This window comes from Ranitomeya variabilis, chromosome 2, assembly GCF_051348905.1.
Source record: "Ranitomeya variabilis isolate aRanVar5 chromosome 2, aRanVar5.hap1, whole genome shotgun sequence".
In the NCBI taxonomy this organism is placed as follows: domain Eukaryota; kingdom Metazoa; phylum Chordata; class Amphibia; order Anura; family Dendrobatidae; genus Ranitomeya; species Ranitomeya variabilis.
Window position 1 is genome coordinate 291573232 of NC_135233.1, and position 15290 is coordinate 291588521.

Below are 15290 nucleotides of genomic sequence, written 5' to 3' on the forward strand. Positions count from 1 at the left end.
CTCATATGAAACTGGAAGCAGGGCAGCGCAATGTATAGGCCCAAGTGGCCTGCGCTCAAGTGTAACCGGGTGAGTAGACCTGGAAAATCCTGGGGGGGTATACTGAGGTAGGGTGCACTGGGGAGGCGAGAGCCCCGCTGAAGAGAACTGGCGCTACACCGGCTCCACAGCGCTTCCTGGACCTGGACGTATCAGCGCCAGTTCTCTTCAGCGGGGCTCTCGCCTCCCCAGTGCGCCCTACCTCAGTATACCCCCCAGGATTATTATTCATTCATAGGCCACACACACGTCATTGACCTCTATGATGTGCATTGCACCCCAGTCATGGGTGGGGTGTAATGTAGGCGTTAGATGTCAACAGTGTGTGTGTAGCCTAGTCACTGTGGGTAGTGCCAGAGGCCTAGGAGTATGTGTTGTGAGATGGAGTGACTTTCAGGACTGGGTGGGCGCTATGGGAGGGCACAGGAGGGGCAAAGTGAATACTTGATTATTTGTTATTCCATTTCAGCACTCCATTTAGAGAGACTTGAGAAAACAATCACATCTTTCAGTGGCAACAGAGGCATTTTCAATTTACGGTACATTGATTTATCTGAATTTCCCAGCTAAATTTGAATCTTCTAGATTAAAATTTCAGCTGATTCGCTGATATTTACAATGTAACTGAAAATGGTTGAATACAATATTTTAAGATTTAAGCAAGAGGACAATAGTAACCTTCACATTTCCATTTTTTTTTTATTTTAGTGGGACATGCTCTTGAAACTTCATGTTGTTTTGTTTATTTTTAAGAAAGGTGAGAAGCAGCACTTTACAATAAGCAGCAATAAACATTCTGTAAAAAATGTGTTAGGTGTTCTATAATCCAGGCCGATTGCCAGAAAACACAAGCAACTTTTTCAGCACTGTTACTTTTTTGGGTCCATGGGAAAAATTGATTCCTAAAGTCTTGCGTTAACATCCTTTTGATATTGAATTGGAAAATCAGAAACCTTTTCAGCCTATCTTAATATCTTAACATCTAATACTTCAAGAGTACTACATGAAAACTTGGAGCAAGCAGTTCATGTTCAGAGTCCCATATGATTATACATGACTCACAACATTTATTATTATTTTTTTATTTTGAAATACTGTTCATTTATGAAAAAAAAGAAACAATGACAGGTTTCCAGTATTACACACTTTGATTTTATCAAATACTTACTAATACTCTTTAGGTAGATCTTGTTTTTTTATCTAGAAGCTATATCATCACATAAGCTCTAGTCTCCAGAAAAGAGTAGCAATTCTGCAATGATTAATATGTATGCAAAATGCTGAATACCGCCACACAAGATATAAGAAGCTTTACTGTAATTTTTAAATCCCACCAGCACTTGAGAGGTCTTAAAGGGCAGCCGTCACTGACACAGTAGAGGCAGCTATTTTGTGGATGGCAGAACACGTTGTGAGAATGTAGGTTATGGGGACCTCCTCTTTTTAGTGTCTTTTTTTTCTGCTTGAACTTTGCTAGTGCACTTTAAATACATTGCCGAGCAAAACTTGTGGTTAAAGACCTCACCAGTGCTGTCCGGATGACACTGTTAAAACTAACAATATTAAAATACCATCTTTTGTCACATTTAAAGGCAGTTGGATATGTTTTCTTCATATTTACATGTACAGAGATCTGATCTAGAAAATTGGTACAATAAACCATTTTATGTTTTAAAAACAGGCAGTCTTTGGTGACGCAAAGGCAAAGAGTGTCTTTTGTTTGTTTGTTACCTCCTGCCTACTTCACTCTGTCTCATGAAGTGAATATTGTTGGCACTATCAGAAAGTTCTAGATACTGATCCACTGAATTAACAAAATATCCATCATAGCCCTGGACCTTCCCTGTACTCAATAGTTGTTGTTTCTCGGCTTCTGTCCACAGTCTGATGCCTTCCTCTCCTTCTTGAAGTCTCTTCTGCTCCTTAGTCCAAGCCTGGGTCACTGCTCTCTGTCTCGCTAACTCTAGAACATGATCCTTCTCTTCTTCGATGGTTGTTCCATATCGAACATTAAAGCACAAGGTGCCATGTTGAAGCTGTATGTCAGCAAACCGTCTAGTTCTCCCACTGACCATTGATGTCATCTGCGACACAGTGACATTGACTCCATTTTCCAGAATACGACCACTGCCACTGTTTCCAATTAGAGTAAGATCTTCTTCCAAGGAGCCCAACTTAATGAAGTAGTGCGTATCCCGACCGTCAATGGTAAAATGTAAATTGTCCAAGTAGTGGGCGTTGTTTAAGATGGCAGCGATACGGCGACTGTCTTCATTAGCCACCCCAATGACATCAGCTGTTACAACTCCATCTTTGATGGCAAACTTTATCCCTTTTCCGAATAAAGATGGCACAGCTGCAAATCTGGGATATTTAATGTTTTCGTGACATTTTTCAGCTTTGTGTTTTGGAGCCATTGGAAGCTGATCTAAAGAAATGAAATTTCTCAACTGCTTCTGAAGTTCGCATTGTATCCCAAGAATTGTCTAAAAGATTATAAATGATGTGCATTAGTTAAGATAGAATATTTTTATAGTCATTGAATATTTACTTTTTAAAAAGTAAACAGCTTCAGCAAATAGGTCACAGAAACTAGACTTCAAGAAAGAGCTAAAAATATTTAACTTTTTGGTTTAACTTATACTGTATGTTGCTTTACTTTTTATTAATTTGTGGGCTATTGAACAAAGGCTAAAACTAAAAATAATGGTTATTTTCTATATATACATTTGAAGGAAGGGTGACTCAATTCATTCCACATGAATTACTTATATGGCAGATTGCCTAACAAAGGGCTTTCTGGTGCTAAAAGAAGTAAAAGAAATATACCGACCTTCCCTGGATCCCACTCCTGGGTTTTAGTTTGGAGTTGTAGTAGTTCATAAGTCGACTCAAATCCTTTTGCCTCTGGTTTGGGAAACCCAGGAAGGACATTGTGTAATTGGAAACCAAACAGCTCCAGCCAACTTCCAATGTCTAAAAAGACAACAAACAAAATCCCACGATCAAAACAGTGTTTCTCAACCTTATCAAGCCAATCTTTTATCCCATGTCTGGATCCAGTACTCTGACATGGCTACTGGAGGCAAATAAGGATCACAGAACTGGCAATTTTTTTGCCTATTGTCTTACATAACAGAAAGTGGCATATGTAGCCTTCTGTGCAAAATTTTTGTCTACTGCCTTACTTATTTAGAACATGACCCAACCAATGGCATAAGTAGAAAATAAACAGACCCCATACTAAAGGCTCTTAACATAGACCCCATTCCTGTATACTGACTTCTTGCTAGAATTTCCCTGTATACAGACCTCCCAGATAGAGATCCCATCTATATAATAATCCAAGACTCCCATAACATTATGCTAGTCATCCAAACTCCCTGTACACTATCTCTAATCTCTTGTAACCCAGTACTATTACTAGTATCTGGTTGATAAAGATCCACTGCTATTTACTCAGTTAAGATCCTCATGGTCCATTATTGCATCTATCACCTCGTATCCTAGTTACATGAACAGTGCTGCCTATAATTATTAGATTTCACAATGCATAGCCAGAAAAATGAGACCTTGGGTGTCTTAGGTTGAAAATACAGAGCTGCAGTACCCAAGATAGCATGTGGAGCTATGGACTCCCAGCTATTTATTTCAAGCCACCAAGGGAGCTGGAAACAGTTGATATTTTGGGGTATTGGGTGTCAGACCCCCACTGATCTGATATTAAATTGGTTTATATGAACTTGTTTAACAGGAGCACTCACGCCCTACCTCCCAGCTTCCCGCTTGCTAGGTTAGAGATGTGTTCATGATTGATTGACAGTTCAGAGGAACAACATGGTTTCGCCACTGGTCTGAACTGTGCACTCTTCGATGCTGCAAGTAGAGGCCGTTTTGCTTTTGCAGGATCAGAGGAGCAAATGGACACTGAAGCTGGCTGGATTCAGCAATCCGACCAGCTTCAGAGAGGCACAAACATACTTCATAGCAAACAGTTTGCAGGCACTGCCGTCATTGCTTAGGATATCTGTAACCTAGGCAACACACAGTAAATAATACAATAAAAAATCTCTCCTTTCTTAAGACCAGAGAGGATTTTTAATAAGAAATAAATTGCAAAGTTTACTGTTAGAAGCACTTTGCAATTTTATGCATTTAAGATGATGACCTATCCTAAGGATAGCATATCAATACCGAAGGCCTTGACAACTTCTTCAGGTCTATTAACTGATTGCTATGCATTTCTAATTTCATCAACTGACTCAAAAATTATATTTTTACATTGTCTCTCTCTTTCTCTATATATACACATCTGAGTGAGAGAGAGTTTTTGAACATATTTCCTCTTTAACAAACTCTCAATCTTTAGGATACCAAATGAAAAAACATTATTGTACCTGTTGTGTACTGCCCCACATCCTGGGTTTTGCCCACAGGGTAATTTTTTTCAAATGAGTACAGGTTAAATGGCTTTGGATCAGTACTTATTCTATTCCAAATGTGATGGTTGGGTGTAGCCCATCGTCCAGCCACAACATCATAATCTCTTTGTCCAAGGTGTACAAGTTTAGTAAGAGAATCATAAAGTCCTCCATAAAATCCAGTCAGAATTTCAAAGTCTGGATTGGTATCTTCATAGATGTCACCATATGGTGTGTAGAGAATTTCCTTTATAACTTGGCCTCGACTGCTGAATACAGCTAGAGGTGTGCCGGTATTGTCGCAGGCGACATAATACTCCTCTCCACTGCTTAATTCCATGGCTATTAGGTGTCCTTGAAGATCATAATACAGTGATGTTATTTCTGAACTGCTGTGATTGTATAAATGAGTAACTCTGATTGGATTAGCTAGATCTGCATAGAAGAACTGCAAATGAGAACCAGTGCTTGTTTTGCTTGCCACGCGCCTTCCAAGTCCATCATATCGATAATGGACATTCCAGCCGGCAACCTTGTTATAAGCCTTACTTAAAAGGCCATTAGAATTGTACTCAAATATATCATTGCCTCTTTGTCTGAGGAAACCATCTTCATCCATTCTATACTGGATTTCTCCAAGCCGGGTAATGCGATCTCCAATGTCATATCTCAGGGGAATTAAGCGGACACTATTCCCATGGCTAAGCAGGTTTATGTTTCCATTTAGATCGTAGCTATACCGCCACTGAAGTTTGTCATTAACGTACACAGCCTGAAGTTGTCCATCAGGATCATATTCATATGAATATCTTGTTAAATTCGCATCTACTCCCACTCGTATTCCACACATTATCATTCGACCCATATTATCATACTGAATTGTCATCCAATAAGAGATGGCCTTTAGAATCTCATATTGCACCTCAATAACTTGTCCGCTTGAGCTAAATATTTTAGTATGCTTCATCATTGATGTGGTAATGACCTGATTTAGATCATAATTGATGACACTAAATTTTCCAAACTGTTCCGTTCTCCCTGACACATCAACGTATCGGTATAAGTCTATAGGCAAAGGAATCTCATTTATCATTGCTTGCATGCTCGTTACTCGGAAGTTGTTATAGCTGTAGTCAAATCTTGCATTAACAAGACCTTCTTCACTGAATCTGAAGATCTGTCGCCCAATAAGCGGCCCTGTTGGGAAGATTTTAATATTTTAATAAAGAGACTCCCTGTTTTGGATACGTATAACAATAATTAAGCTATATACACCTAGTAATCGATTTCCTTCATCTAGTGAGCTATATAGCTCTTCATGCACTTTATTAAAGTGTTATGATGTGTTTAGGATCAAACTAATATATTTGTTAATAGCAGAGACAAACACAGGATCAGATTTGAGTTAGCCAAAATAAAACATGAGGACTGGCCAAGTATCGCCATTTTATGCTTGTCCAAGTGACAAGGGATAGAAAGTCAGAGTGAACATAAGGATATTAAAAGGCCTTACTGATTGTACCTCGTAGTGTACTACTTTCAGTGATTAAGCACAATGAAAATGGGAGTGGTATTCTCAGTCTGTGAATACAAATCTAAAGATTCAAATGATACGTAGGGACGTTCTGTGGCTGAGATATACTGCAGTAACAGTAGTTTAATAACTTCATTTGTTAAATCTTCACACAGTGCAAATAATGAGGGCAATATAATACCTATCAGTGATAATTTGATGATCTCTCCCTTTCTCATATTGTGATTAGCAGCAAATCTATTTTACACAAATCAAACCTATGGGGGACATTTGGCAAACTGAGCAAATTCAAATTTCAAAAGATCCAAAGATCCACACATCTCTAGTTCACTATGTACAAGTAGATGATCATTTACTGATCTGTTTGAATAGTTTGATCAATAATATGATAAGCAAACATTAATAAAACAATTATGTCCCCATACACCATTAAGATATCTGCAGCACATCCCCTGCTTACAACGACTGTTGTGCTGCAGATATCAATGATCTTTATGCCCTCAAAAATGATCGATTGACCAATCAAATAAGCATTCTGATCTAAAGAGGGCTTCTTCAAAGCAATGTACTTATAATGGGATACATTACTCCATAGAATATGGATATATAAGTTTCATTATATAACCATATAGAACATTAGCAGGCCAATAAAATACATCAGTTACTGCTATAAACATGACTTATTTGATAAGTAATTACAACATTACATACCCGTCTGTCTATATCTGATAGTACAAACGAATCCCTCATGCATAAGATGAATTGTTTTAATGACTCCTGAAGACTCTTCATAGGTGAATGTAACCTGGGTAGTGTCATACAGAATTTCAGACAGCCTTGTTTGCTTTGTATATTTATAAAAGACTCTACGTCCTGTCCCAAGGTGTAATGTCTGCAGCAGACGTCCATCTCCACTGTAATCTTGAATAAAAGAGCCAACGTTGTCTGGTGGGTTGTATGTATTGCGGTAATAACCAACGGAGAGCATGGTCTGGAGACTATGGCGGACCATGTTAGGCATAGTTATCGAAGCAAGGTAATCCGAATGATCATATTCAAATATATAACGTCTCTGACTATGCAAAAAGAGGCTTATCGACTGAAACAAAAGAATAAATGAACTCGAGTTATTACATGCATCACTCACTAGTAACATTACAGTAATTTATGTTTATTTTGCTTCTTGTAGGTTTTATATGCTTTATGGCCAATGTGAACATGCATATACAGTATGTGCTAACTTAAAACAAGCTCAATTTTTGTGTTTTTTCCTTTGTATTTTTGCATTCTGTGCAAGCTGGAGTGTGGCCTCCCTCTCCTGAGCTGGAAATAACATTTAAAAGCTTCCCTAGACTGGTATCCACAGGTCGGGACCCGGTCCTTTTGTCGGCCTTTAGTCACACATTGAGGTCAACTCTGACACATGGTAAGTTTTTTAATGTTAGACAGCGTAGGATCGCCCCAAACAGGGTCACCTTGTCGACCGTGGGATGGCTTTTATGCTATTTTTGATCAAAAACAGTATTACTAAGAACCCTGTGTTATTTAAATGCATTTTTGCTTTTTACTTATTTAGTTGCATTAGAGTTTATGTTTATTTTCCTCCTTTTTTAGGTTCTTTATGCTTTATGGCCAAAGTGAGCATGCGTTTATGTGCTGCATGTATACCAACTTAAATCAAGCTCAATTTTTGTGTTTTTAACATTACAGTATTGTATTTTGAGAGTCAGCGAGGCATTAAAACAAGGTCATTAAAGCACCACTCCTGTGTTTTGTTATTTTTTTTTGTGCTGGAGTGGTGCTTCTAATCTAAGGTCCCTGAATGTAGTCTTTTATCAGCTCCACTCTGGTCCCGCGCCACCATCTTGTGACCGCATCTTCTAACTGGATGAAAGTGAAAAGTAACAGTCACAAGCTCTCAGTGCAAGTCTATGAGAGCTGGATAAACATTGGTGTGATCCGACAGGTCACACAAACTGCTGGATACAGACATGAGCGGCGGTGATAAAAGGTGAAGATGGTGGCGGGTAAGAATAAAACTAGGGTCAGAGACCTTAGATTAGAAGCACCACTCCAGCTGTAAAATAATAATTAAAAAAACAACAATGCTGGAGTGGTGCTTTAAACTAATGGTCCATTATTGTAATCACATATCCTTTTTTGGGGGTAAGTGGTTTTTTTTTTTGGTGTTTTTGCCCTGTCTTTTGTGTAGAAAAAATGCTGTGTTTCACAGTACCAGCAAAGCAAAGATTTCTAAATTCTCATTCGCATGCTGCATTTTTTCCTTGTACTTTTTGAGCTGCTGTGTGTTTTTTTTAACTCATCAGCATGTCATTTCTTTCAGTGCTTTTGCAGCGTTTTTCACTCATTCAAATGAATGCAAAAAAATGCAAGTAAAAACACCATAAAGTGCATATCTTTTATGCAGCCTTTTCCTGCCAACACACTGGTTCTTGGTGAAAAAAATGAACAGCAAAAACATGAACATGCCTTTAGGACATGCTGACTTGTGTATTATTTGGTGAGGTTTTTGTTACCTCAGTATTTGTAGGCAAAAACCAGGAGTGGGTTAAAAATACAGAAGTGGTGACGTGTTTCTATTATACTTTTCCTCTGATTGTTCCTCTCCTGGTTTTGGTTCTCAGATACTGATGTAAAATACTGACCAAACACTGAACATGTGAACCAGAATCCAAATGTATTATTTCCTATTAGTAACCTAGTTTCTTTTCATGCCCCTCAGACTTCTACTCGTTAAGGTTAGCGACTCATAAAATCCTGGATGAAAGCCAGATAGGCATTTCCATACGTGATACATGCCAATTACACTTTCTTCCCTCCATACTGTATGATCAATGCATAACAACAGCAGATTGTATACCATTGTGGTATATACTGCATATTTTCATCCCAAAGTGTTAAGAGTTTTCTTTTCCCACATCAAGGCAACACTCTTCTTCCAACCCTCTTTACCAATCTAGGTTCCAATTGCTCCTCATTTTTTTTATTTCCCCTGCTTGATGAGATGGTTATTATAAGTCATTGTAGCCAGCTGTGTGCCATCATGGAGCTAAATGACATAGAGGGAACAGTTTATGTGTTGGAAAGTTTCTACGGAGCCTGACTACAGAGGAGCCGGTTTGTAGTCAGGATTGACTAGCTGAATCATTTTTATTTGTAAAACAGTAACAAATACTATACATCCAAATGTGGAATATACTTGGGGTCACGCACGAAAGCTTTTTTTTTTTTAAATCTGCAATTGTTGCATTCATCTGAATAGGGATTGCAGAAGCAATGGAAACTACTCCATTCAGATATATGAAAATGATTTTCCTGTCGCAGAAATTTCTGCTACAAATGGGTTGAATGTAAATGTACCCTAAGGAGACAAAATAGTTAAGTGATTGAAAAAAGTTATATATTTTCACATTTCATAGCTGTTGGCTCTAACTTGTCTAAAAGTGAACTTCCACTTTAAAGAAATGAAATGATTATGTAGATATGGCTTATATATATTACTAAATCACTATTTTATTACTATAGAACATATCTGAATTAAGGCACATTTTCTATTCTTTCTTTAATAGATTGCCATTTAGGAGATATTTTAACAGCAAGACTTTTATAAAACTAATGACATCTGCTTCCTTTTACATCTTATGAAAGTACTGTGATCAATTGACTATTTAAGAGACTTATATGTAAACGGGAATGAACCATTATTCAGTCATAAAAGACAGCTGGAAGGCATTGTGGTGATATCCTTTCATTTCTCTTTGTTTCCTATTGTGCTACTTGGTTTAACGATTATTCTTCTTTAGTAAAAGAATAAATAAGCCTTCGCTCAGTTCATTGTTAGGGCCCTGAATCTCCTGTTCCTTCTTGCTGTTAACGAGCTTATGTAGAAAAAAAAAAACTTGCAAGGATTTAAGCATTTACATACCTTTTCCTCATAAGTGTAACTCCATATTTTACCATTGGCCCAAATTCGTGAAACCATCTTTCCGTTTTGATCATACTCTATTTTCTCAGTCCATGTTCCCCTTTGAATGGAGGTAACCAGTCCATTTGGCGAGTATGTGATGTTAACTTCTTGATACTTGCTGCTTGGTGACCACAAGATGGGATGTCCAGTTTTATCATAAAGAATTCGAAGTGTGAATTTTCGATGATCGTCGTAAATTTTTCCTGTTCTGGTGATGTGATCAAAATCAATGGATAATAAGTTTCGGTTGTGAGCCTAAAATGTAAGCACAAATGAGTTATGAAATACAGCTCCCAAAGGAACAACTGATAAGTGAAATGAAATCAGATCATGCTATGGCCGTCACCTCAGTAGTGTTAACTTAGAAGAAATTATTTGGACAATAATATTCAGCCCACATTGCATACGTAACCTTGACTTAAGGAAGCATAGTTACAACCTAAATAGAAAATAAAGGGATTATGTCAAGACTCACCAGGGTTTTGCTACCCCATCTGAGAGCAGCATGCTATTGGGGCAGGGGCCCTGATTTAAGTGATGTATCCCTTACTGGATGCAGCAGTTGTGATAAAATTGGTTTTCTTTCCTGCAGATCTAGCTGAGCTATGAATGCTGAGCTCTGCATAACCCCGTCCACACCACTGATTGGCAACTTTCTGTGTACACTGTATATCGGTGGTGGTGGTGGGGGTGACATTATACAGAGCAGCAGGACTAAATAGTGATAATCTGCCGATAAAACACTAATTGTATTGAAGCGACAAACAGAGTGGTAAGTGACACGTTGCTGGAATAGCGTCTCAGCTGCTACATCATGCTGCTCTCCGATTACATAACTAAAACCTGCTGACAGTTCCTTTTAAGCACTTCGCCCCACAGCCTGTTTTCACCTTCCTGGCCAGGCCAATTTCCAAATTCCCACCAGTGTCACTCTACGAGGTAATAACACTGGAACATTAACGTATCCCAGTGCTTCTGAGATGCCTTGTAATTTATGGATTTGATGAAAATTTTGCAACTTTCAAACTTTTAATTTTTATGCTCTTAAACCAGAGAGTTACCGTATAACCCACAAAATAGTTAATAACTAATGCCTGCAACATGTGTACTTTACTTAGCTATCATTTTTTAAGCATTTTTTTTGTTAAGAAGTTAGAAGGGTTAAAATTTCCTCAGCAATTTTTAATTTTTGTTACAAAATTTACAAAACCATTTTTTTTAAGGACCACATCCAGTTTGAAGTGACTTTGAGGGGCTCATGTAACAGAAAATACCCCAAAGTGACACCATTTTAAAAACTACATTCAAGAAGTTTATTAACCTTTCAGGTGCTTCACAGGAATTAAAGCAACGTGGAAGGAAAAAATGAAAATATTACATTTTCTCACAAAAATGTTGCTTTAGCTGCAAATTTTTCATTGTCACAAGGGTAACAGAAGAATATTAATCCCAAAATTTGTTGTGCAAATTCTCCTGACTACACCAATACCCCATATGTGGTGGAAAACTACTGTTTGGGCACATGTCAGGGCTCGGAAGGAGCACCATTTGACTTTTGAAACGCAAAATTAACTCGAACAGAAATGGAAACCATGTTGCATTTGTAAAGCCCCTGATGTGCCTAAAACCATGGAAACCCCCACAAGTGATGCCATTTTGGAAACTAGACCCCTCAAGGATATATATAGAGGTGTAGTTAGCACCTATAACCAACAGGTGCTTAACAGAATATGATAATATTAAGCCGTGAAAATGAAAAAATGTTTCTTTAGCCCCAAATGTTTCACTTTCACAAGGGTAACAGGAGAAAATGGACCAAACAATTTGTTGCACAATTTCTCTTGAGTACGCTGATAACCCATATGCGGTGGAAAACTACTGTTTGGGTGCACGGCAGTGCTCAGAATGGAAAAAGCCATATTATAGAGCAGATTTTGCTGTTATGGTTTCAGGGTGCCATCCATGTCACATTGGCAGGCTCCCTGAGATGCTAGAACAGCAGAATTCCCCCTCAAGTGACCCTACTTTGGAAATCACACCCTTCTGGAAATTTATTTACAGGTATAGTGACAATTTGACTCCATGGGTGTATTCCAGAAACAAACAGCAATAGATGTTGCTGAGTGAAAATTACAAACCTGCCGTTGTAGTGACCAGTATGTTGTAGTGTTTTTACATTGTGCCCAGCTTGTGCTTCTGGAAACAGACCCTGTAAATTAAGTAAGCTCTATCGCTACAGTACTGATGAACATGTGGACACTAAATGTGGTTTAGACATACTGTGGGGCTCAGAAAGGAGGTGGGCATTTGGATTTGGAAACATAGAATCCATTGGATTTCTTTTGGGGGAGCCATTTCGCTATTTCAGAGCCTTTGTCTTACCAGTATATTTCTATTAACAGATGACATACCTGAGTGGGGACATGCTTTTTATGTGGATTGAGTTGAAGCTTTTACTGGGGACATTTTACATAACATTTAGGATCACATTTATCCTGCGTTTTATGCCGAGTACTTGCATCAGGATTACCATCTATCTCTCTGAATGACATGATCCAGATGAAATCTCAACTGATCCAATCACTAAAATGAAGCAGCAGCATTACTCTGGACTACGCCCGGCCTCTGTTCAGCGTTTTCCTTCTTTTCAGAGGTGCACAAAATTGTGTCCGACTGTGCTTCATGCACACCTAAAAGACATACACTGCCAAAACATAGGCAAGACGGCATCCATAATGTCTCCATTTGCCTCATTACCGAGAATCTTCCTCTGGAGGTTCTGTCTGTGTCACATATTTCAGATATTTATGATGAAACCTTGGTGTCAGCGCTCAGTGTAGAGCGCAGGATAAATGTGAGCCAAGCCTTACTGCAATCTTTGGGAGACAGAATAAATAAATCAACAGCACGATACCGTTTTTATTTACAGTCAACCTTTGATAGTGTATTATTCCACTTTTTGTTTGGAGGTATGATGAAAAAGCATAGCTTTTTGACTCGTCATTTTACTTTTTTAATGGTGTTCATTGAAGGGATTAACTAGAGGGACAGATTTAGGGTATGTGCACACGCTGCGGATTTTGCTGCAGATCCGCAGCGTTTCTGCAGCTGCGGGTCCGCAGCAGTTTCCCATGTGTTTACAGTTCAACGTAAACATATGGGAAACCAAAAACGCTGTGCACATGCTGTGGAAAAAAACGCGCGGAAACGCAGTGGTTTACATTCCGCAGCATGTCACTTCTTTCTGCAGATTCTGCAGCGGTTTTATAGCTGCTCCTATAGAAAACCGCAGTTGTAAAACCGTAGTGAAAACCAATTTTTTATTTTTTTGTTCCTTATTATGTGATTTTTAAAAATATTTTTACGATTTTCAAAAACTTTATTTTTACTTTTTTACCTAATTCTGCTATGTGACACCTAATTTCACTGCCCTGATCGCTGATCTAATACTGTGCAATGCTTTTGCACTGCATGGCATTAGATCAGGCAATCACACACAGAGACGAGATGTATCAGCTCCTGCACTGAGCAAGAGCTTAGAGGCCACTGTACCTGGGTAACCCGACAGCCATCTTTTGGTCAGGGGTCACCCTGTAGACCATGGATAAGAGCAGTAAGCAGTAAGCCGAGGAATGTGGGGAGACAAACAGGACCATGTCCACATCCTGAAGTAAAGAACAAAGGACTTTTTATCTTTTTCATCGACTTGGTGAGTGCAGCTTTTCTTTCATTTTTATGCCTGGACAAAGTAGTTAGTATTGTGAAGTGTGAAGGAAATGATACATGGTTTTCTAATTGTTTTAAAATAAATGTCTGAAAATTGTGATATGCAATTTATAAATTAAAAGAAAGAAAGTGTTGGAAAGCTGGGTCTTCTTAGCAGATTTATTTTGCTGAGAGATTGGTAATTGTATTTTCTGGGTCTAGATTTAAAAAAAAAAAAAATAGTTTGAAAGGTTAAAGTTTACCTGCTATTCACTCTCTCTCCAGTGCGGGTTTTTTCATGTAGTCCTCAGATCACTTGGTTGTTAGTGCTGAGCTCATTTCTGGGGCATAATAGATTTGTAAAAACAGAGCTAAGGAAACCACATGAAGCTGGTATGTAAGATCTGACCCACTAAATGTTTTATGTATGATTCAACCTGAATTCAAGTTCAGTTATCTCTCAGACTGAATATGTTTATGAAAATTGCTTAACTATGCCACCTGCATTGAGTACATCAAAATTTTGACTTCTCTTCTAATAAGGGTCATTGCTAATGACACCTCGACATGTAGAAATTCTGCCAATTTACAGTGGCTCTAGAGTTGAAGTCCTCTTCCTCTCCGAAGGCATATTTTTAATTTCCCAGAGAGGCAATGCATGGCCTATAAGTCTTCTTATGCCGGCTTGACACTCTCCACAAAGAAAGATGTTACTTTTAAGACCCCAACCAGAGGGCTCCCATCTAGCAAAATCAGATCTCTTGCTTTGCACTAATGGGGGGCCAACACCCTGAAGCATGTGTCTGCAAATAGAGATTTTGGTTTGGCTTTTATCCTAAGTTATGTGTCTAGACCGTTTTAAGGATCGATATTGACTTTTAGGTTTGCTACTTTCAATACAGTTCAAGACCTCTTCCTCGCTGAAGGAGCAAAATAATTCTGAATCTTCTTGTGACTTGAGATAACAATAATACAGGATAGATGAGTTGGTGTTTGGCATGCACGGTCTTTGGTTAGTGTTAAACAGGTTGTCTCGCCTGCCACATTTATATCATATCGAGAGGAGATGCATTAATTGTCCGATATATGGAGGTACCATTACTGCTACCTACATGTGACGCCATGCACAATCATTAAAGAAGCAGGCATTGGCCATGATCAGCTCCATTGGAGCTTTGAAAAAGTGTGCAGACCTCTCCAGTAATGACAGTGAGCACAATCTAGGTGTGATGTTGTAGAAGCACAGACTGGTAAAGTTCTTTCCTCCATAAAATTCGCCAATTAGGGATTAGCGGTATTATGTGTTTGTCCATGTCATGCTTATGTCTCTAGAATAGGGATATTCTTTTTGACAAGTTTTTGTTCTTTCTTCCATTAGATGCGCCAGTCAGGGATTAGCGGCATTGTCTGTTTGGCTCACATCTCTAGAATAGGGATATTCTTTTTGACAAGTTTTCTATTCATACATAACATTAGTTTCCATTGGTTTACATCTGTAATATTGAGCCCAGTCTGGTACAATTATACATGAACCAGAGGATATAACGATCCATTTATACAGCTAAGCTTTCTGCTTTCACTTTCTGCCATACATTTGAATGAC

The 15290-nt window shown here is 38.4% G+C and overlaps 1 protein-coding gene across 5 annotated transcripts in view; it reads right to left on the reverse strand.

The window, feature by feature from the left end:
* Positions 1-745: 745 nt before the first annotated feature.
* Positions 746-15290, reverse strand: part of TENM1 (teneurin transmembrane protein 1) — a 1288567-nt gene continuing 1274022 nt past the window's right edge. For all 5 annotated transcript variants that reach the window (XM_077285119.1, XM_077285117.1, XM_077285116.1 and 2 more), the window contains 5 exons: positions 9941-10237; positions 6706-7093; positions 4437-5657; positions 2873-3015; positions 746-2525 (listed from right to left, as the gene is read on the reverse strand). In XM_077285119.1, the coding sequence (XP_077141234.1) occupies positions 1767-2525; positions 2873-3015; positions 4437-5657; positions 6706-7093; positions 9941-10237 (2808 nt within the window). In that variant the 3' untranslated portion in view covers positions 746-1766. The remainder of the gene's footprint in view (positions 2526-2872; positions 3016-4436; positions 5658-6705; positions 7094-9940; positions 10238-15290) is intronic.